The sequence below is a fragment of the Macaca fascicularis genome, chromosome 4 (genome assembly GCF_037993035.2).
Source record: "Macaca fascicularis isolate 582-1 chromosome 4, T2T-MFA8v1.1".
Lineage (NCBI taxonomy): Eukaryota > Metazoa > Chordata > Mammalia > Primates > Cercopithecidae > Macaca > Macaca fascicularis.
The window spans coordinates 67,097,384-67,117,750 of NC_088378.1; the positions used below are offsets into that span (position 1 = coordinate 67,097,384).

Genomic DNA, 20,367 nt, shown 5'->3' on the forward strand with positions numbered 1-20,367 from the left:
GGCTCCATGACAATGTGGAGCCAAGAGCACATCTCGAGGCGCTGGTACCTGCAGGGCTCAGATGAGATAAATCCCTGCCCCCAGGCACGTGGGTAGCTGCTGCCCAGCAAAAGAAGTAGGTCAGGAAGGTGGGTCCTCAGGGACCCTATGGAGATTTTACTCCTTCAATAACATGGGGTGTGTGGAAAGCAGGAGGGTGGGGAAGGAGGAGAGTGGGGAAGGAGGACAGGGAGAATGCACATTTTTTTTTTTTTTTTTTGAGACGGAGTCTCGCTCTGTCACCCAGGCTGGAGTGCAGTGGCCCATCTCGGCTCACTGCAAGTTCCACCTCCCTGGTTCACGCCATTCTCCTGCCTCAGCCTCCTGAGTAGCTGGGACTACAGGTGCCCGCCACCACACCTGGCTAATTTTTGTATTTTTAGTAGAGATGAGGTTTCACCGTGTTAGCCAGGATGGTCTTAATCTCCTGACCTCGTGATCTGCCGGCCTCGGCCTCCCAAAGTGCTGGGATTACAGGCGTGAGCCACCGCGCCCGGCCAAGAATGCACATTTCTGTTGTTTCAGTGACTTCCTATTTGGTTAGAAGAGGGAATTCTGCTACCCAAGTTCACGGGGTCACCAGCAGACCAGCAGCAAGTGCCCCATGGCCATCCCAACCTCCTAGACAGAGTCTCGGGGCTCCCACTTCCCCCCAAACTGCTGGCTACAACTAAGACTCAGACTTCAGCGTCTTCCCTCTCCTTGTGTTCCTCTTTACTCTTTGCTAGGATCTTAGCGATCCCTCCATCCTGTCCTCCACCTGACCACAGAGCAGCACGGTGTGGGCAGCGCCACAGCCTGTGGGCAGGGCCAGCGGAGCCCACTGTACCACTCCCACCTGCCCTCTTGGGGTCTGAGGGCTGTGGCAGATTCTCTTGCTAAGCTATCGGTTTTGGGGTGGTGGTACTGCATACTAACGTGTCAGGAGACATGGCTTTGACAGTGAATACTGGCTTTCCTTCCAGGGACAGATGAGCTGTCACTTAATGGCCAACTTTGTTTGGTAGTGCTGGGAGCCAAGAATTTACCTGTGCGGCCAGATGGCACCTTGAACTCATTTGTTAAGGGGTAGGTATTTGATGTAATCAAATATTATTGATGATGTAGTATACATCATAACCTGGCCCAGAACCTGCAGGGAACACCAAAAACATGTAAGCCACTTAAAATGTCTTATTTTAGCTTTCCTGTGAAAATCTAACATAACACATATTAAAGACCCTGATTTCTGAAAATTCATGGGACGTGTACATGCTGGGGTACCCGAAACCCTAATCTTCTCAGTTCTTGTGATATCAGCAAGCCAGTTTTGAAATCAAGCATTAAAAAGTAGTGTGTTCAGTAAATATTTCCTGAGCTTAACATCTCCTCTAGGACCAACAGTAAAATGCATGCCTGTCCACATTTCATTCTCATTCACTACAGGGCGGCCCTCTAAAAGTAAGGCAAATACCATTAATTATTACACTGAAGTGCAAACTCCCTGTCAGTGACATAAGGGAAAAATGACGGTCAAGATAGAACTGAGGCTGGACGCAGTGGCTCACGCCTGTAATCCCAGCACTTTGGGAGGCAGAGGCAGGTGGATCATGTGAGGTCAGGAGTTCACAACTAGCCTGGCCAACATGAAACCCCATCTCTACTAAAATATAAAAATTAGCCGGGTGTGGTGGTGGGCACCTATGATCTCAGCTGCTCAGGAGGCTGAGACAGGAGACTTCCTTGAATCTGGGGGGCAGAGGTTGCGGTGAGCTGAGATCACACCACTTCACTGCAGCCTGAGCGACAGAGCAAAACTCCACACCTCAAAAAAAGGAGAACTGAGCTTGTGTTCTAATCCTGTTGCTTATCTGCATGGCCTTGGACAAGCTTTTGTGAGTTGATTTTCCTGAGAACAGGGTTAAAAGGAGATAATGTGTGTATTTGCATTCAAGGCACCCCAAGGAGGGAAGATTAAAATGAGGGCCGCGAGGCCATAGCATGCAACTCGCCCTTTTTACCTGATGCAGAATTCAGCCCTAAGGGAAATGTGCCGAGTCCTGTGGTTCCCACCCTGCTTCACTGTGGAGGGTGTGGATGTTGTGGACTTGGCACTTTTCTTAGTGCTTCTGGTCTGCACTGTTGCACAGGCCTCGGGAGAGGAGGCCATGTGGATGACAGTGATTGCAAGGTTTGTGTTCCCTCTTCAGCTGTCTCACTCTGCCAGACCAACAAAAACTGAGACTGAAGTCGCCAGTACTGAAGAAGCAGGCTTGTCCCCAGTGGAAACACTCGTTTGTCTTCAGTGGTGTAACCCCAGCCCAGCTGAGGCAGTCGAGCTTGGAGTTAACCGTCTGGGACCAGGCTCTCCTTGGAATGAACGACCGCTTGCTTGGGGGAGCCAGGCTTGGTTCAAGTAAGTCTGAGATATTGAGCCCAAACGTTTATCCTTTGTGATTATCCTAATGGGTACTGTGCAAAGAAAATGCTTGCAACAGGGCAGTGACTTAACTGGTTTTGAAATTGCCTAGCCTTCCTTAATTGGAAATTCCTAAGTCTAGTTTTTACTCTACAGCTGAGCCATAATACAGCCAAGTATTTTGACAATTTAAATCAGATTTAGATCTGCTAAAGAAACAAAAATTATAGGCCTCCAAACGGGCTAGGTACAGTATTTGCTTTTGTTTCTGGCGTCAATCATAAAAGGATTATTTTCTTAAAGGAAAAGATCTTCTTAACTCAAACAAACGGCAATTCAGAAAGTACTTCATCAAAAGTGGTCAAAACAGCAACGCTGTCCAGAGCCGCTCGGCAGGGCGCCGCCAGCCTGGTGGGTGGACCGCCCTCTGCTGTGAGGTTCTGTGCCTGGCACTGCTTCTAGCTGCCAGCAGTGTCCCTGGCACGACAACCAAAAACACCTGCACACATCTCCCAAGGACTTCCAACTGAGAACCAGTGACTGAAGAGAAATAAGCCTCACTGCTCAATTACTTTTCAAAGATATTTTGTCCAAAGCTTACTGTCTTCCTCTAAGAATCCCTTCCCCTGGGCAAGCCCAGTCCCCAGTCTGAGACGGCCCCACCCAGCTAGCCATGCTGGTGTGCGACTGTCCACTCCCTTGGTGAAGACCCAGCCCACCACACCAGAGTCCTTGCCTCACTTTCAAACTACAGAGCTCCGGGCTGTTAAGAGTCTCGCAGAGCAGAGTGCCTGGGTTAACCCGTCTCCACACTAGCTTTGTTGGGGTGGGGGTAGTGGTGGTTGGCCTTTTAGTGTGGACTGAAGGTGAAAAACTTTTCTGGCTGGTCATTTTCAAAGAGCTGAGAGGGGATGAAGTGGTGCCCTCCCTGACCATGGCTAAGCTGTCATCCTCTCTTACAGAGGGAGACACAGCTGGTGGCGGGGATGCATGCTCACAATCGAAGCTCCAGTGGCAAAAAGTCCTTTCCAGCCCCAATCTATGGACAGACATGACCCTTGTCCTGCACTGATGCGAAGGCCTCGAGGTTCCAGGTCGCAGTGGGTGTGAAGCACTGTGCGTCTGCAGAGTGGGGCTGCAAACCAGGGGCAGGGTCCCAGCTGGAGACCCTTTGGACCTTGAGCAGTCTCCATCTGCAGTCCTGTCCCGTGGCTTAAATGCCTACTGGTATCTGTATATTTAAGTTAAACACAATAATGTATGTTACCTAAGCCTCTGGTGGGTTATCTCCGCGATGGAGAAAATGGCCAGATTTCAATAAATGTTGTTACCGGCATCCTCCAGTGCTTATCAAATGGTAAAAGGCCGGCTGGTGGGCACGGTGGCTCCCCACCTGTAATCTCAGCAACTTTGGGAGGCTGCAGTGGATGGCTTGAGCTCAGGAGTGTGAAATCAGCCCAGGAAACACAGAGATACCCTGTCTACAGAAAAAACAAAAAATTGGCCGGGCGCGGTGGCTCAAGCCTGTAATCCCAGTTTGGGAGGCTGAGGCAGGGGGATCACAAGGTCAGGAGATTGAGACCATCCTGGCTAACCCGGTGAAACCCTGTCTCTACTAAAAAATACAAAAAACTAGCCGGGCGAGGTGGTGGGCGCCTGTAGTCCCAGCTACTCGGGAGGCTGAGGCAGGAGAATGGCGTGAACCCGGGAGGCGGAGCTTGTAGTGAGCTGAGATCCGGCCACTGCACTCCAGCCTGGGTGACAGAGCGAGACTCCACCACAAAAAAACCCAAAAAATTATCCGGGTGTGGTGGTGCACACCTGTAGTCCCAGCTACTCAGGAGGCTGAGCCAGGAGGATAGAGAACAGGAGGTTGAGGCTGCAGTAAGCCCTGACTACACAACTGTGCTCCAGCCTGGGCCAAAGGAAGACCCTGTCTCAAAAAAAAAAAAAAAAAAAAGTCACAGCTTAAAGGAGCATTTTATTTTTTTGAGATGGAGTCTCCCTGTGTCGCCAGGCTGAAGTGCAGTGGCACAATCTCAGCTCGCTGCAACCTCCAACTCCTGGGTCCTAGCAATTCTCCTGCCTCAGCCTCCCAAGTAGCTGGGATTACAGGCATGCGCCACCACACCTAATTTTTGTATTTTTAGTAGACGGCCTTTCACCATGTTGGCCAGGATGGTCTCCATCTCCTGACCTTGTGAACCGCCTGCCTCGGCCTCCCGAAGTGCTGGGATTACAGGCATGAGCCACCGCACCCGGCGGTGAGCAGCATTTTAGAGGAGCCTGGTGAGTTGGAGTGTCCTCTCCCATGGAAACTGTCTCCAGAGGAGGTTAGGTGACCTACGGAGCACCATGTCTTGGGTTGGTCAGCTCTAACTTACCAGTGTATCCCCAGGGACACCATGGCCCCTCACAAAACCCAGCCGGAGGACAGCATAGAGCCCAGGCAAGTCGGCGGTGGCCCTCCCACCCCACACACAAGTACACAGCCATGCTGCTTCGTGCCTTTGCAAAGCTTTTATTTCATGTCTGCAGCATGGAATCCACCTGCACATGGCATCTTAGCTGCGAAGGAGTAAGCAGTGCACGAGAAGGAACGAGTGGGCAGAACCAATGGCCTCCACAAGCTGCCTTCCAGCAGCCTGCCAAGGCCATGGCAGAGACTACAAACAAACACAAGCAAACAGTCTCTCCATGGCTGGAGTCTGAAAGGTCATAGTGGCATGTGTGTATTTGACAAAATTAAAAATGTGCATAGTCCATTATATGCATAAAACACTAACAATAAAAATCCTGTTTACACGTGACTGCAGCAGGCAGGTAACCAGCTTCACCACTGCCCTCCTGCCACATCACATCAAGTGCCATGGTTAGAGGGTTTTTCATATGTAATTCTTTTATTCTGTAAAAGGTAACAAAATATACAGAACAAAACTTTCCCTTTTTAAAACTAATGTTACAAATCTGTATTATCACTTGTATATAAATACTATATAGCTGATCATTAATAAGGTGTATAAGTACAACAATGTATTCTAACTGTTAAGCAAAAAAACCTAAAAAAAACCTAAAAAAAACCTAAAAAAAATTTATCCAAGTGTCCTACATACACCACTCACGCTGGTGATCACTGCTCTCTGCCAGCTGCGTGGAGTGACGGAAGGAGGGAATCATTGTGTGTGTATGTGCCAGAGTGCTTCAAACTCAATTTCCCAAAAAAATTTTCACCCCTCAAAGCATGTAAATATACAAAGATGGATCCTTCATAGAAATTAAAAACAAAAACCAATTTGAGCTCATTTCAAATACAGAACAAGTATGGCACAGATGGAAGCCGCGGTTTCCTTTAACGATGCTGACTCTCGTATCACACAGGCCAGCATGAAGTTTCTTACTCAGACTTTACAGGCATTTTCCGTAATTTAATCAGTCCTGCTCCCAGCACAACACAGGAGGTGATTTGAGAATAATCGCAAGAATCAGGCCTGCTTGGCACTATGATACAACTGGGGAAAACCAACCAGGGCGCCTCCCTGGTTCCCAACCCAGAATGTTTCTGTTGGGTAACTGCTTTTTAAAGGAACTGGGCTTTTGGAGTTCCTAGACTCGGAGCACTAAAGACACAAGCGTGGCGAGGCTGGCAGCGCCGGCGGCAGCGCCCGCTGTGAGCGCCCCTCTGCCCTTGGTCCTGGCCTGGCCATTACAGGGCCTCGAACTCGTCGATGCGCTGCTTGGTGTTGCCCTGCCGGATCTGCCGCAGCGTCTTGTACTTGTCCCGGCCTTGCCTCATGTTCTCGTTGTGGATGATGTCATTGTGGGTCCTCTTATTCTCATCTCGGGCCTGGGACAGCTCGCTGCTCAGCGTCTGCAACATTAAGCAGCATTGGTCAGGTCCCTTCCTCCCCATATGGCCCAGCCCCTCCCCTAGGAAAATGGGAAGGGCAAGAGGGGTGCTAGGTGGGGCTGGCTCACATCACTGCCTTCCCCAAGCCTGTCTGCTGCAAGAGCAAGGCGGGCCCCCTAGAGACACACAGCCCCTTGGGCCTCACCAGCAGCTGCCGCTGCACACGCTCATTCTTCTCCGCCTCAGTGATACGCTTCTCCTCATTGCGGTCATCCCGGATGCCCTCACTAGACAGCTCTGCACTGTAGCCCGTGGGCTCCGCACCCTCATCCTGCAAGCTCTCCTGGACATGGTAGCTCAGTGGCTCGTACATGGGGGGTGGCGGGGGCGGGGGTGCCGTCATCACCAGGTGTAGCTCCTCCTTGGTCTTCACCAGGTCATCCTGGGCTTCTTTGGCCTTTGGAAAGCAAAATTAGTAGGTGAGAACTTCTCACCCAAAAGTCCTATCCTCCTGGCTATAAGAACCAACTGTTGCCTCCCTCTGTCCTGGCACGCTAAGGCAGCACTAAACCGTGCTGGGCCATGGCTTCGAAGAAGAGCCCCTCAAAGTGCATGTGGGGTTGACAACCCTCTGCATCCAAGACAGGAAGAGGAACTGTGATGCCGGAGCCTGGGCAGTTTTAAAACTACCATTTCTTTTTTTTTTCTGTCTATAACTCTAGACGTTATATAATTTTTAGGAAAAAAAATCCTGTTAAATGAGTAACAGGCTCTGTTCCCAGCCTCCCCTCATGCCACGGTCATTATCAAGTGGTCTCCTGCTCACCACTTGCAGTCCTTCCAACAGCGTCACACATGCCCAGTCCTGCCCGCCTCCATCCCAGCCCTGGAGTCGAGCTTAGTGTGGATCTGCGCTGGAGCCAGCTCTCCTCACTTACCTCTTAACAGGTACTTTCTCAAAAACCTAAGAACCAAAGTCTTCTGCTTGCAACTTCGGATGGTGATATGGCTGTGTCCCCACCCAAAGCTCATCTCCAACTGTAATCCCCACATGTCGGGGGGGGGGGGGTTTACCTGGTGGGAGTGACTGGATCGTGGGGTGGTTTCCCCTATGCTGTTCTCGTGCTAGTGGGTGGGTTCTGAGTGAGAGCTGATGGTTTCAGTGTTTGGCACCACCCCCCTTTGCTTTTCTCTCTTCTGCCCTCACGTAAGAGGTGTGCCTGCTTCCCCTTCACCTTCTGCCATGACTGTAAACTTCCTGAGGCCTCCCCAGTCATGTGGGACTGTGAGTCAATTAAACCTCTTCTTTAACTACCCAGTCTCAGGTAGTTCTTTACAGCCGTGTGAGAACAGACTAATACAGATCGGCAGCAGGAATGGGGGCTGGAACAAAGGCAAGGAGGCACTGGCCAGAAGTGGCCCTGGAGAGCCAGGAGACACGTCCCCAGAAGGCACCACCACAGATGGAGAAGCCACAGTGGGGGAAGGACAGGCCAGAGGATCTGTGAAGGAGAAGAGCTTCTTAAAGCCTGGTGTGCAGTCTCCAATGGGAACCATCCCCAGACTTTCTCAGGGGCTGTGCCTTCCTGGAGGGCAGAGGGGATCCCAGCTTCTCTCTCCCAGAGAGAAGCTCTGTGTGCGTCTCACAGTGACAGCTACAGCTGATTAAACCTCTGTTTGCCAGGTCCTGGGCATGGGACCTCACATCTGCAGAGCAACTTTATGAGTTGGGTATCACCCCCATTCTACAATAAGGAAAATGAGGCTGGGAGAGGTGATGCTACTAGCTCCCCGTCAGATAGCTGATGGGCAGCAGAGCCCGGCTCTTGCTCCAGCCGAGAGAATTCCAAGGACCTGGATCTTTTCATGGTGCCCGCTATATATACCAGCTGCAGGAGGTTGTGTTTCAGGCACTGCGACCCCATTGCAAGGTGCACATATATAATCAGATTTAAAACCAATTCAGATCAGCTGTCAGAGGAGGCTGTCAGATCAGCACTGAACAGTTTGGGGTGGAGGGAGCAAGGTCGTGAAAGTCAATCAGAAGTCCTCCCTCTATGAATCCAGCAGCTGCAATGACTCAAGTACAAAGTCAAACCCATCTCTTTGGGGATGTCTTTTTTTTTTTTTTTTTTTTTTTTTGAGACGGAGTCTCACGCTGTTGCCCAGGCTGGAGTGCAGTGGCGCGATCTCGGCTCACTGCAAGCTCCGCCTCCCGGGTTCCCGCCATTCTCCTGCCTCAGCCTCCTGAGTAGCTGGGACTACAGGTGCCCGCCACCGTGCCCGGCTAATTTTTTGTATTTTTAGTAGAGACGGGGTTTCACTGTGGTCTCGATCTCCTGACCTTGTGATCCGCCCGCCTCGGCCTCCCAAAGTGCTGGGATTACAGGCTTGAGCCACCGCGCCCGGCCGGGGATGTCTACTTCAGTAATACAACTGGTATCGGCAGAGGATCGTGAGACTCCCAGAAGCTTCCAGTAGGACATGGCAGCTGAGCCAAACCTCTCCCCCAACCCACCCACCTGCAGAAGGGCCCACTGCCCAGGCAGTGGGCAACAGGTGCCGTGGCCGTGCGGCTTCCCCCATGCAGACTCACCCTGTGCTGCCACTCTTCAACCTCATCCTCCTTGCGCCTCCGCGCCTCTTCCAGGAGGGCAATCTTGGCAGTGTATTCTGCAAGCTCCGCAGCCTGGGAAGGGAATGCCAAGCTAAAGTGACTTCTGATATCCTTTCAAGAGTCCAGTTGTGAATGAGTGTTAATGTGTGTTGGTGAGCAGCCTCCACTGTGACATCTGAGTCCCCGTCACCCCCACTTCATGGCTAGCAGGGTTCATCGTGCACCCTCCCTACCATCACTTCCTGGATGCCCACACCCACCTTCAACGGGTGACCCTGGCAACAGCCCGGCCCCTTCCCCGCCAGCTGCTTCATTCCCCAGCAGATCAGCTTACAGCTTCCAGTCATGACAATTATTACAAGGCAGGTGTCACATTTTCCGTCCTCAGAAGCAGCCTCTCTATAATTCAGCATCTTGAAACTCAGGCCATTCCTACCAGCTGCTCCTGGCTCTTTATCTGATCCACCGCCTGTCTCTCCAGCTCCTCCTTAGCCCGCAGCGCGGCCATGCGGTCAGCCTCTAGGCGCTCAGCCTCCTCCTGCGCCCGCTTCCTCTCCTCCTCCAGCTGCAGGGCCCTCTGAATCTGCTCCGAGAGCTCTGAGAAGACACAAAGCCAGAGCCGTTCAAGCCCTTGGCCCAGGAACCTAGGCGCCTTCGCCTTCGCCTTCCATTTGCACCCCCAAAGCCACAGAGCCCTAGACCAAGTCACAGGTCAAGGGGGGATGTCTTCCAGTGACCCTGGAGGAAAGCACTTCACAGCTCATTGCTGTTGTTTGCATGACAACTTCCTCAAGATGGCTAGAAACCCATCCAACGTGGTGGGCCAGGCACCCTCTGGCATGCCTGACTCAACCCTCTTGGCGTTAACTCTCCCCAGGTCAGCCGCCCGCTGTGCTGGTGGCCCACACTCCACTCAGAACACAAACACCCTTCCCATCTGTGCTAAGGGCTGCCAGTGAACACAGCATCTGTGGCACCTTATGTAATCAGCCCAGCTGCTGGGGTTGTCGACTGGAGCTGTGCTGGGGAGTCTGGTTCTGAAGAAGCCTTTGGGTTTTAGTCTAGAGGTCAATGACAGTGCAACATGGCCCTGTCACTCATGGGCTGTGGGACTGTGGGAAGATCACTGTACCGCACCAAACCTTACTGTACTCATCAGGGAAACTGGGTGATGGAGCACTTACTGCAAAGGACTAGGGAAATTTTAAAATACAATGTCTTAGAACAATGAGCACCAAAGTTAATGAACTACAGAATTGTTTTCCAAACCAAATAACTATTTTATCATTTCGGTTGTGAGTCTGCAGTGTGGGACATGTTCTTGGTTTCCTTTCCAGTGGTTGGGTGGGTGTGGCCCCCGCCCCTGTGGAAATGCATGACCCAGTGTAGAGAGCCAGCCCCAGGGCGCCTGACCTCTCTCTGCCTTCTTGGTCTTCTCCTCATAGTCCTGCAGCCGCAGCATCAGCTCCTCCTTCTCACGCATCATCTGCTCTTTCTCTCTCTCCACAGTTTCTCTCCTTTTCTTCTCTGTTTCTAGCTGTTGCCTGGTGCAGGGAAAAAGAGGCACAGGGAGATTTAGACTGGCAGGAAAGTGAGGGGTCAACACACTTCACGGGTATGTGCAGCTCCAGGATGGACTTGGCATCCTGAGGGCCACCCTGGCCTGCCACCAGCCTGAGCTGCCTGAAGGAGCAGCCACTCCAGGGCTGACACCAGACTCAGCACCACAGCAACCTCCCAGAGACAAAGGCCTCGAAGATCCCAGTGTGGCGACTGAGTTCCATTCCACCAGGCTCTCCCCATCAGCTGCGCGGTCACCTGACAGGCACTGGCTGCCTCAGCAGGCAGGGCTGGCGGTAGCTGAGCTGGGAAAACACAGGCCCCTGCTCTGGCCTCCCACGCTCACCGCTCCAGCTGCTTCTGATGCTTCTCCTCCCGGGCCTGGGCCTTCATCTGCTGCACCTCGATGGTGTCGGGCTTCCTGCGGCGCATGTACAGCTCGTGGTTGCCCATGCAGAGCTGCAGGATCCGCTTGTTAATTCTCAGGCGGGGGGCATAAAACACAAAGTCCTACAAAACAGAACAGGGCCACCTGGACTTAAGCTCCTTTGTTTGGTTTTCTTCTCCCAAACCATACTTCACAAAGGTCCGGAACTTTTCTAAAAGAACAAATGTAGCAGAACAGGGATGGCAGCGTCTCAGCACTGGAAATGTGCATTCTCCAGGACGGGTGGAGGAAGGGCATGTGCTGCGTGTGTGTGCAGTATGTGGGTATGTACATGCTGCATGCACACTGAAATCCCGCTGCACGTAAACTGCAAAGCTTTTCCAAGGTGAGAACTCTCAGCCTTGGGAAACCCTTCAAGTCTCAGAGCTGCCTGCTCTTCCAGGTAGCCACCTTTCATGATGTCCTCTCCAGCCTCACTGCTCCGTCCCCAATGCTTGCCTGGATTGCCTCTGCTTCTATTTGAGCTTCCTCTGGCACAGCCTCCCCTCCCACACTGTTATTGCTATGCTGACCACCCTGACCTTCAATGCCAGCCTAGGAGCTCCAGGATGAGCTCCAGGGCCTGGGCCCAACACACATGGAGACCTTTTGACTCTGGGCCCAGCCTCCCATGTGCTCTCGGTTCTCTCTCAATGCTGTCCAGCCCTGCTCCTGCACCTGCCACACCTGCTACAGGTGCTCGCCACAGTGGCACTGTTGCTTCACTCCAGTGACTCCTTTCAGCATCTCACTCCTATGAGGCCATCAGCTCCTGAGAGCAGGGGCCACATTCACTCATCTCTATCTTCCCAAGGTCAATATTTGAGGTGCTCAGTACCTGCCAGACATCACCAGCTCGTGCGGCACAAATAGCCATGTGCAAGCTCCATAGCCTTGAGCACATCCCTTCATCAGGCTCAGGGCCTTCAACCATAAGGCGGGGATGCCAGTGTATCAAGGGACTTCAGATATGGGACTCAATCCTCCCAGCAGTCCCGTTAGATGCTGGCATCCCCGCCTTATCGGTGATGTTCAGGAGGTACTCAGAACAGCACCTGGCGCAGTAAGAGCTGGCTGACACACACAGCGGTCACTCCAATTGCTAGTGCCTTGCAAGACCGCAATCAGAGGAGCCTCCTCGAAATCAAGGCAGAATCACGGCATTCAGGAAACTCGTGACCGTGACTGGAAACATTCGGGACACAGCTGACAATCTTGGTCCCAACTCCTTGCTACTGCTGTGATGAGCTTACAAGACAGAAGAATAGAAACTCCCATGAAAAGTGACTTTGTCAGCTTCCTCTTTACCTCAGGGCCCCCAGCATCCAGCTTCTGACCATTTGGAATAGGGACGGGGTGGCTAAAACAAAGAAACAGCGTGATACATCCCACAGCAACTTCTGAGACCTAATGAGGAACTGGCTGAGCGGACTCATTGACATATCTGAGAAGAAATCTATTCAGCTTCTCAGTCTTTTCATCTGTTCCAGAAATCCTGGGGTGAGAGGTGATGCCAAGCCCTGAGAGCCCATGAACTTCCTGGGTGGGGCTGTCTTTGGGGTTTCACACCCTTGTTAAGTCATTGGGTTTTCCAGGGAGGAGTCTGTGGAGCTGGGAGCAACCTGCCTTTTTATTACCCACCTATCCCTTATTACACAAGAGGAAACAATCCTGCCTTACAGCTTCAGAGGACTCTACCAAATAGGCCCTGACTGACTCAGAACGCTGATTAGCACCAACTCCCCTTTATGGGGTTGTGGAGGTGCAGGGGTAGGGGGGATCAATGAAAAACCTCAGTGGTAACTTCGGTTAACATAACAATGTCCCCCTCTCCCCCTCCTTTCCCTGCAGAAGACAGGTCCTGCCAGCAACGGGAACCAGGAGAATTTGGGGAGTCCACTGCCAGTGGGTGAGGGAGGACGGTGCCTGGCAAGAAATCTCTCCCAGTGCCTTATGACGGAAGCCGGTTTCTCACTTCAAGTTAAAACAAAGATTCATACTGAAAGGTTTCTAAATCCAAGTCCCTAACCTGATGCAGGATGCAGCTTTCTGATGCAGAACGACAACATGACAAGACCTGGAGCAGGGTTTTTAAACTGGCTGAGGACCAGCAAGGTAAAAATGCAAACTAGGCAAAGGAAAGTTCAAGTAAAAAAAAACCCAAGACCCTACAAATACAGAAGGAGAGAGAAGGTAAAAGGGCCCCTTTTCAAGTCCCCGAGATGCCGGGAAACTCTCCCACAAGAGGCCAATCCCAAGGCACATCTGGCCGCAGAGATGGCAGGAGGCAGCCTCGGGAGGCAGCAAGGCAGCGGGGCTCCTGGGAAGGCCACGTGGAGGAAGCGGTTGAGGAGTCAGAGCAGAAATGCTGCTTACTTTCTCTAAATTTCAGCTGCCTGTGGCCTTTTCCATGAGGCCACAGAAACAAAAGGCCCTTTTGAAAGGGAAAAGGCAGCCGCCTCAGCCCCTCATAAGGTCACCTGGGCAGGCCATGTCAGCTGTCTACAAGGTCCCATATCTAAAGAGCCAAAGCATGGCCCCAAACTGCTGTATGCACCTTGGCAGGGAAGAGAAGCTGGCTTTTAAAAAGGAGATGCCAGTTGTTGGGGGAGAATTGGACAAAGACTCATTTGTGAGTTCACAGCAGAAACCACATGGGGTGAGGGTGACCCCTGAAAGTCAACACGAGATAAGGAATCCCACCGCCTCAAACTTTGGGGCTTCCTCTTCTTTTACATCAAGTTCGATGTTGAAAACTTGAACTTCTTCTGCCCAAAGTTTACAGACTGAAGCAGGGCAGTGACTTCAGCAGCACTGGGGTGGTGTAGGGGTGACAGAACTCCACCTCCTCAAACCAGCGCCCACTCAAGGCAGATGCTGCCTCCTCAGTGTGGCCCCTGCCCAACCTGCCAAAGGAATCTCACCCCCATCTTCTGATCAGGCTTAGTTTTTAATCACAGCTGTACTGTTAAATTTACTACCAGGAAGCATCTCATCTGCCTTGTTTTTAACCCTTTCCTCCACTTAAATGTAGGCTTCACCAGGGCAGAAGCTTTGCCTTGCTCATGGCGCACACAGCCCCGGAAGAGTGCTTCGGACAGCGTGCCACCAGTGAATATTTCTTTTGCTTAAGAGATGGCTTCACATGAGGCTACTCTATAATAAAGGCACATGCACGAGATGTATCACAATGGCTTCTGCTCGGGGCTTATTATGAAATATTCCTCAGCTCTTCAAGAGATGAACTTATATCAAACACACACGCACAAACATTCTGAAACAGTCTAGTCCAGAGCTTCTGCTCTAGTCAGATTTTTAATAAAAGTGTTCTGAAAAGGCAGTAGCGTCACAGAGTATGCAGCAACCTACTGATGAGAGATTTCAGAATTTTCTTGCTCTTCTAAACTGCACCAATCTCACTACCCAAGTGACATGAAAATGCTATGACCCTCCATTCATGGTGTTGCATAATTAACATGAACTGCTGCCATAGAGCCTTAGAGTGCATTCAATACGCATTCAATTTTAAATAACTGTGCAACTACCCAGAGTAGCAGCCAAGAGTTTGCAAACAGCAGGAGACTTTTTTTTTTTTTTTGAGACGGAGTCTAGCTCTGTCGCCCAGGATTAAGTGCAGTGGCACGATCTCAGCTCACTGCAACCTCCACTTCCTGGGTTCAAGCGATTCTCCTGCCTCAGCCTCCTGAGTAGCTGGGATTACAGGTGCCCACCACCATGCCGAGCTAATTTTTGTATTTTTAGTACAGATGGGGTTTCACTGTGTTGGCCAGGCTGGTCTCGAACTCCTGACCTCCTGATCCAGCCACCTCAGCCTCCCAAAGTGCTGGGATTATAGGCGTGAGCCACTGCGCCCAGCCAACACATTAACAAAGAAAAAAATGCTTTCACAAAATTGTCAAGACCTACAGATTTTAAATTATGCTAGACAAACCTGTATGGGGGGAGAAGTAACAGGACAATAACACCACATACTGTTCTAAGTGGATTTACCATTGCTAAGCAGTACCCAGTCCCAAAAGGGTTAACGGACAACCAAGGTATGGACTACAGCCCATGTTTGCCTCTCCAAACTTAACACTGTAACTAAGGAACAAAAATTACATGAGAACACAAAGTCGTTTTCAATCTATAATTTTCATAAAATTCAGAACAGGCTCTAAGGTGGATAACAGAATTTCTCCAGGTGGCAATTTTTTAGAGAACCAGATTTATGATTAGATAACAAAATCCTTACCCCTTCTATAATGCTACAGTTATGTGCATATGTCTCAAATGTTCTGAGCTAACAAAAGCTTAAATGTCAGCAGAATAAATAAAACCAAAACAAATTTCCATAATGCACTGGTCTCTGCAGCTATTACAATCAATACTCTCAGATTTCAGGACATGAAGTGTCGCCTTCTTACTATCTCCTCCCAAAATGACTGCCTGCTAGTGTCACCTGTGTGAGGACGCACACTTCTGACGACAGAAGTGGGTGAAGCCTAGATGAAACCTTGGGGACCAGCAATGCTTGGGTGTAAGTCTGACTGTCCCTATCTTGGGTAAGTTCCAGGACAGCTCTGAAACGCAAATCTGGCCCTTAAGACTCGCAGGTCCCACTGTTGGTCAGGTGCCAGGGATAGTCCCCACACCCAGGTGCTCCAGGAGGCAGGTTGGCTCTCCACACCAAAAACACAGCATTTTGGGAAATGCTTATCTGGCCAATGACTCAGAACTGCCCTTTTATTCATAAGGAAGATCATGTGAAAAGTTAAGTGGTCTCCGCTGCAACAACTGCCTGGCCCACAGGATCTCTGGCCCTCAGTGTAACCACATAGGGAGTTTGGACTATCACCGGCTACTCATCACAGAGAGAAATCTGTTACCCTGACAAGTATAAGAACGAAAAACAGTAGTCCCCGAATAGAATCCTTTGGAACTTACAGGTGCCTTCTTGTCGATGGGTTTAATGACAAACTTTTTGTCATTGAAAGAGATGTTCCTGATTTCACTCCAAGGGAAGCCAATCTTTGGGGTTAACCTGAGGTTAAAAAGAGAAAGTGAATGGTTAGATGTATACGTATGTTCGTGGATTGGCTAAGAGATTCGTAAATCAATTCTTATTACTTCAATTAAAATAATATGCCTCTTAACCCAGGAGGCATAATGTGTTATATGCTATTATCAAATATTTCCTACCTGTCCTAGGTTAAGCCAAGTGGCTGGCTTTAAGGCATCTGCAACCTTAGTCTGTTCCCATTTCCTTTGGTGTTTCCTCAGTTTGGGGCACCTATGATTACCCAGGCTGGTGATCTCGAGGTCAACTGCAATTCCTACCCAGGCACCTTGACCCTCCCTCAGGTATCTTCTGCTGTTCATTCCCACATCACATCACCACACTCACCTACCTCTCATCCTGCCAGAGCCCACTCTCAAGCACTGTGCTGGAGCACCCCTACTTTAAGTCGGCCGATCTGATTAACTTACTCTCCTCATATGTCAACACAGTTTTTAACTCAGCATCCAAGAACTGTCAAATCCAGCCCCAAACTCCGCGGTTCAGACCCACCTTTCAACACACGGTTCCCCGGGGCTGCCTCCCTTTCCCTTGAGGCCTCCCTTAACATGCAGGCTCTTCTGCTACATTCTGTTTGCTGAATGTTATTTAAGTTACTGATCATTTAGTTCTATGAAACCAACAGGGAGGGCCAAGATCCCATCATGTTCCTAGATGTGCCATACTCAACAGAGCTTGCCAAGAAAAATGGACAAAGGCCTTGCTATGCATTCTGCTCCTCTGGTTTTCACAGCACATAGCACTGTGAGCCAGTGTGCGGCATCCTGAAACTTCAAGGGGCTAGGATCCAGTCTCTATACAGGACTCTCAAAACAGGTTCTGACCTTAGAAAACTTAGGCCTCCAGCTCTCCGGTGTGTCTAGCAAGTTTGTCCTCTTAGGACTTTGAAACTTCATATAACAATTCATAGCCGGCCGGGCGCGGTGGCTCAAGCCTGTAATCCCAGCACTCTGGGAGGCCGAGGCGGGCGGATCACGAGGTCAGGGCATCGAGACCATCCTGGCTAACACGGTGAAACCCCGTCTCTACTAAAAAAAAATACAAAAAAACTAGCCGGGCGAGGTGGCGGGCGCCTGTAGTCCCAGCTATTCGGGAGGCTGAGGCAGGAGAATGGCGTAAACCCGGGAGGCGGAGCTTGCAGTGAGCTGAGATCCGGCCACTGCACTCCAGCCTGGGCGACAGAGCGAGACTCCGTCTCAAAAAAAAAAAAAAAAAAAAAAAAAAATTCATAGCCACTCATAAGCATAATTGCAGTATCAAAATAAAAGGGTTAAACATGAAAATTATGACTCACTTTTGAGTTAAAGAACTTCTTTTAATTCTTGACCAAAGTTGGAAAATTAAAGCCCAAGGATTTCCTTTTTCCTAAGAGATCACATATAGGACATGAACAGGGTCCACAGAGAAGGGGGCCACAGGGTTTGTAAGTGTCCTTGCTTAGGCCACACATTAAGAAAGCGTGATTCTCCAATAACAGGGACCAGACAGAGGCCTCCGGAGAAATGGCTGATTCCGGGACTAGTATGGGGAACACAAACGATGAACTTAGTGCATCTTGAGGAGCCAGAGAGTAAGGAAGCCTGCAAAGAATGCAGGGCTCACACTTCAAGGTGCTCCTAAAGGCTGTATCTCAAACAACCTGAGCAAGATACATACTCGTAGATCATAACCTGAAGACCGAAACACATATCCATGGGTCCATATTAATATAACTGAATAAATGGGGAAAGAAATTGGCTCCTTACAGAATTCTAATACATGTAAAAATAAGTTTTTAAAAATCACAATTTCTCAAATACCACAGTAATCTCATCAATGGTAGCTAGAACTAGGATGTTTACATAGTTTAAAATTATCTCCCCCAAATATACTGACCAATTGTAAAGGGAAGGATAGTGATGTTACAGTGAAGAAACTTGGCAGACACCACCTTAACTAATAACCAAAATTAGCACCACCTAAGATAAGATATACTGACCACATGTGCCACCTTGAAAGAGGCCCTGGAAGGGCAAAACAGCACTTTCTTCTCACCAAAAATGTAAAACTCCAAATAATGAGAAAACACCAGACAATCCAAGGGCTTTCCAAAGTCAATGGACAGTACTCTTCAAAGACATCAAGGTCATGACAAAAAAAGACTGGAACTATCCCACATCAAAGGAGACGGGGAGGTCTAACAACTCACTGTAGGTGTGGCTCCAGAGAGGGTCCCGGGGCAGAAATAGGACATCAGTGAGAAAACTGATTAAAATGAGAATAAGATCTAGAGACTATTAACATTAATTTTCTGATCTTGGCATTTGGACTACGGTTACATAAGGTGTTAATGTTTGAGGAAGCTAAGTGAAGGGCATATAGGAATTATTTGTACTATTTTTAGAATCTTTTTAAAGTTTGAAATAATATATATTTTTTAAACTGAGATGGGGTCTTACTCTGTTACCCAGGCTGGAGTGCAGTGGCACAATCTTGGTTCACTGCAGCCTCCGCCTCCTGGGCTCAAGTGATCCTCCCACCTGAGCCTCCCAAGTAGCTAGGACCACAGGCATGTGCCACCACACCTAGCTAATTTTTTGTACTTTTGGTGGAGACGGGGTTTTGCCATGTTGCCCAGGCTGGTCTTGAACTCCTGACCTCAAGGGATCTGCCTGTTTTAGCCTCCCAAAGTGCTGGGATTACAGGTATGAGCCACCATGCCCAGCCTGAAATGACTTTAAAACGCAAGGATGGGCCAGGCACGGTGGCTTACCCCTGTAATCCCAGCACTTTGGGAAGCCAAGGTGGGCAGATCATTTGAGGTCAGGAGTTTGAGACCAGCCTGGCCAACACAGTGAAACCCCGTCTCTACTAAAAATACAAAAATCAGCCGGGTGTGGTGGCGTGTGTCTGAGGCTGCTACTTGGGAGGCTGAGGCAGGAGAACCGCTTGAACCCAGGAGGCAGAGGGTACAGTGAGCCGAGATCGTGCCACTGCACTCCACCCTGGGTGGCACAGTGAGACTCCGTCTCAAAAATAAATAAATAAATAAATAAATGCAAGAATGAATGATTTAAAAATTTCAATCCAAAATATGCAGCTGAGGGTGATAATGTTCTATATGTCTTAAGATTTTGCATTTTTCGGGCATATCTGTCAAAACTCAGGAAATGAACACTTAAGATTACATTTCATTGTATTTAAATTTTACATCAAAAGAACAAAACATAACCAACCTAACCTCTAGTATATCATATGCACTTTCATTTTGAGGAAGGATATGGATGCCTGCAATTTTGTTGGAAATGTGTTAGAGAGCCAGAGGGTGACAAGTGATGTGCAGATGGAAAGAGACGTGAGACAGCAAGTGAAGCCCTGAGTACCTATCTGCAAGGAATTTAAAGAAAACACACGTTCTGTGGCTCCTGTTCCAGTCTCCAAGCTCCCCGTGCGCCCTTTCCCTTTAAGATGGGAGCCCTGGACCTAGTGCACTTCCAGAAACTCCTACCTACAGAAGTACTTCTATGATGAAATCTGCCCAAAGAAGGATGAAGCTAAGGGGAAAAAAAGTGATTTTATAGGACTACAGATAGATCAGGTTCGTCTAGTTTTTGTTTTTGGTCTGAGAGTGTCAGGTTTCAAATTCTAACCTAGCTAAACTGAACTTTCTCTGTTCACAAGCTTATAATGCCAGTCAGAAGGGCGCTTACCTGTTTTTGCCCTCTTTATACTCCCCACCTAGTCCAAGCTAAGGGTTTAAAGAAAGATGACAAATAGTCCTACATGCTCCCACTTAATGGTTATGTGTACAATGAAAGGAGACCCCAAGAGACAGATTTCCAGCCAGACCCTATTTAGTACTAAACAGGGAAGAAAAATAGAGACTTTACTTGCAGAGTACAAATCTCTTAGAGCTCAATTTCCATATTCAATAGGTTAGCTTTCTCACCTGAACAATGTTTCAGGCATATCTAATTCTCCTAGTTCCACCGAGAGAGGTAACAGCACAACAGCTGGCTGTTCTCAGCACTCCTCAGAATTCAGGACAGTCTCCTGCTTATGCTGCTACCAAGTTGTCAATATTTGTTCAAAAGGGAAAGAATTTGGGCCTATTAATTGACTGAATATCTACATAAATGCTTTTTTTGTGAAGAGAGGGGGGTGCCTTCAGGAATGGGGAGAAGAGAGGCAGAAAGTAAGCCTGCCCAACACCCCAGTGTGCTCTGCAGGAAAAGAACCATCTGAGAGAGTTGCCAGGTTCACCGCTCAACGGTGGGGGAGGGATAGCAGAGAGCTAGACCAGTACTAAATAGGGCACACAGCTCACATTTTTACTTGGAAGAAATGGACACTTACGTGGGCTGGGGCAGCTACAAGCTGACATCAGCAAGTTCCTGCTCATGGCTGTTTTCCTGCAGGT

General features: G+C 49.5%; 2 protein-coding genes across 18 annotated transcripts in view; one reads left to right on the top strand and one right to left on the bottom strand.

Moving 5' to 3' along the window:
• The window catches only part of SYTL3 (synaptotagmin like 3), a 123,098-nt gene extending 110,151 nt beyond the window's left edge, over positions 1-12,947 (top strand). For 14 of the 16 annotated variants that reach the window (XM_005552212.4, XM_045391309.2, XM_074037360.1 and 11 more), the window contains 3 exons: positions 1,005-1,107; positions 2,229-2,434; positions 3,400-3,773. In XM_005552212.4, the coding sequence (XP_005552269.3) occupies positions 1,005-1,107; positions 2,229-2,434; positions 3,400-3,509 (419 nt within the window). In that variant the 3' untranslated portion in view covers positions 3,510-3,773. Of the gene's footprint in view, positions 1-1,004; positions 1,108-2,228; positions 2,435-3,399; positions 3,774-12,739 lie in introns of those variants that run through there. The other 2 variants (XM_045391310.3, XR_012433583.1) reach the window with 2 other exon arrangements.
• Positions 4,943-20,367, bottom strand: part of EZR (ezrin) — a 55,459-nt gene continuing 40,034 nt past the window's right edge. For both annotated transcript variants that reach the window (XM_005552218.4, XM_074037364.1), the window contains 7 exons: positions 15,836-15,932; positions 10,808-10,971; positions 10,315-10,445; positions 9,338-9,498; positions 8,881-8,973; positions 6,490-6,741; positions 4,943-6,305 (listed from right to left, as the gene is read on the bottom strand). In XM_005552218.4, the coding sequence (XP_005552275.1) occupies positions 6,141-6,305; positions 6,490-6,741; positions 8,881-8,973; positions 9,338-9,498; positions 10,315-10,445; positions 10,808-10,971; positions 15,836-15,932 (1,063 nt within the window). In that variant the 3' untranslated portion in view covers positions 4,943-6,140. The remainder of the gene's footprint in view (positions 6,306-6,489; positions 6,742-8,880; positions 8,974-9,337; positions 9,499-10,314; positions 10,446-10,807; positions 10,972-15,835; positions 15,933-20,367) is intronic.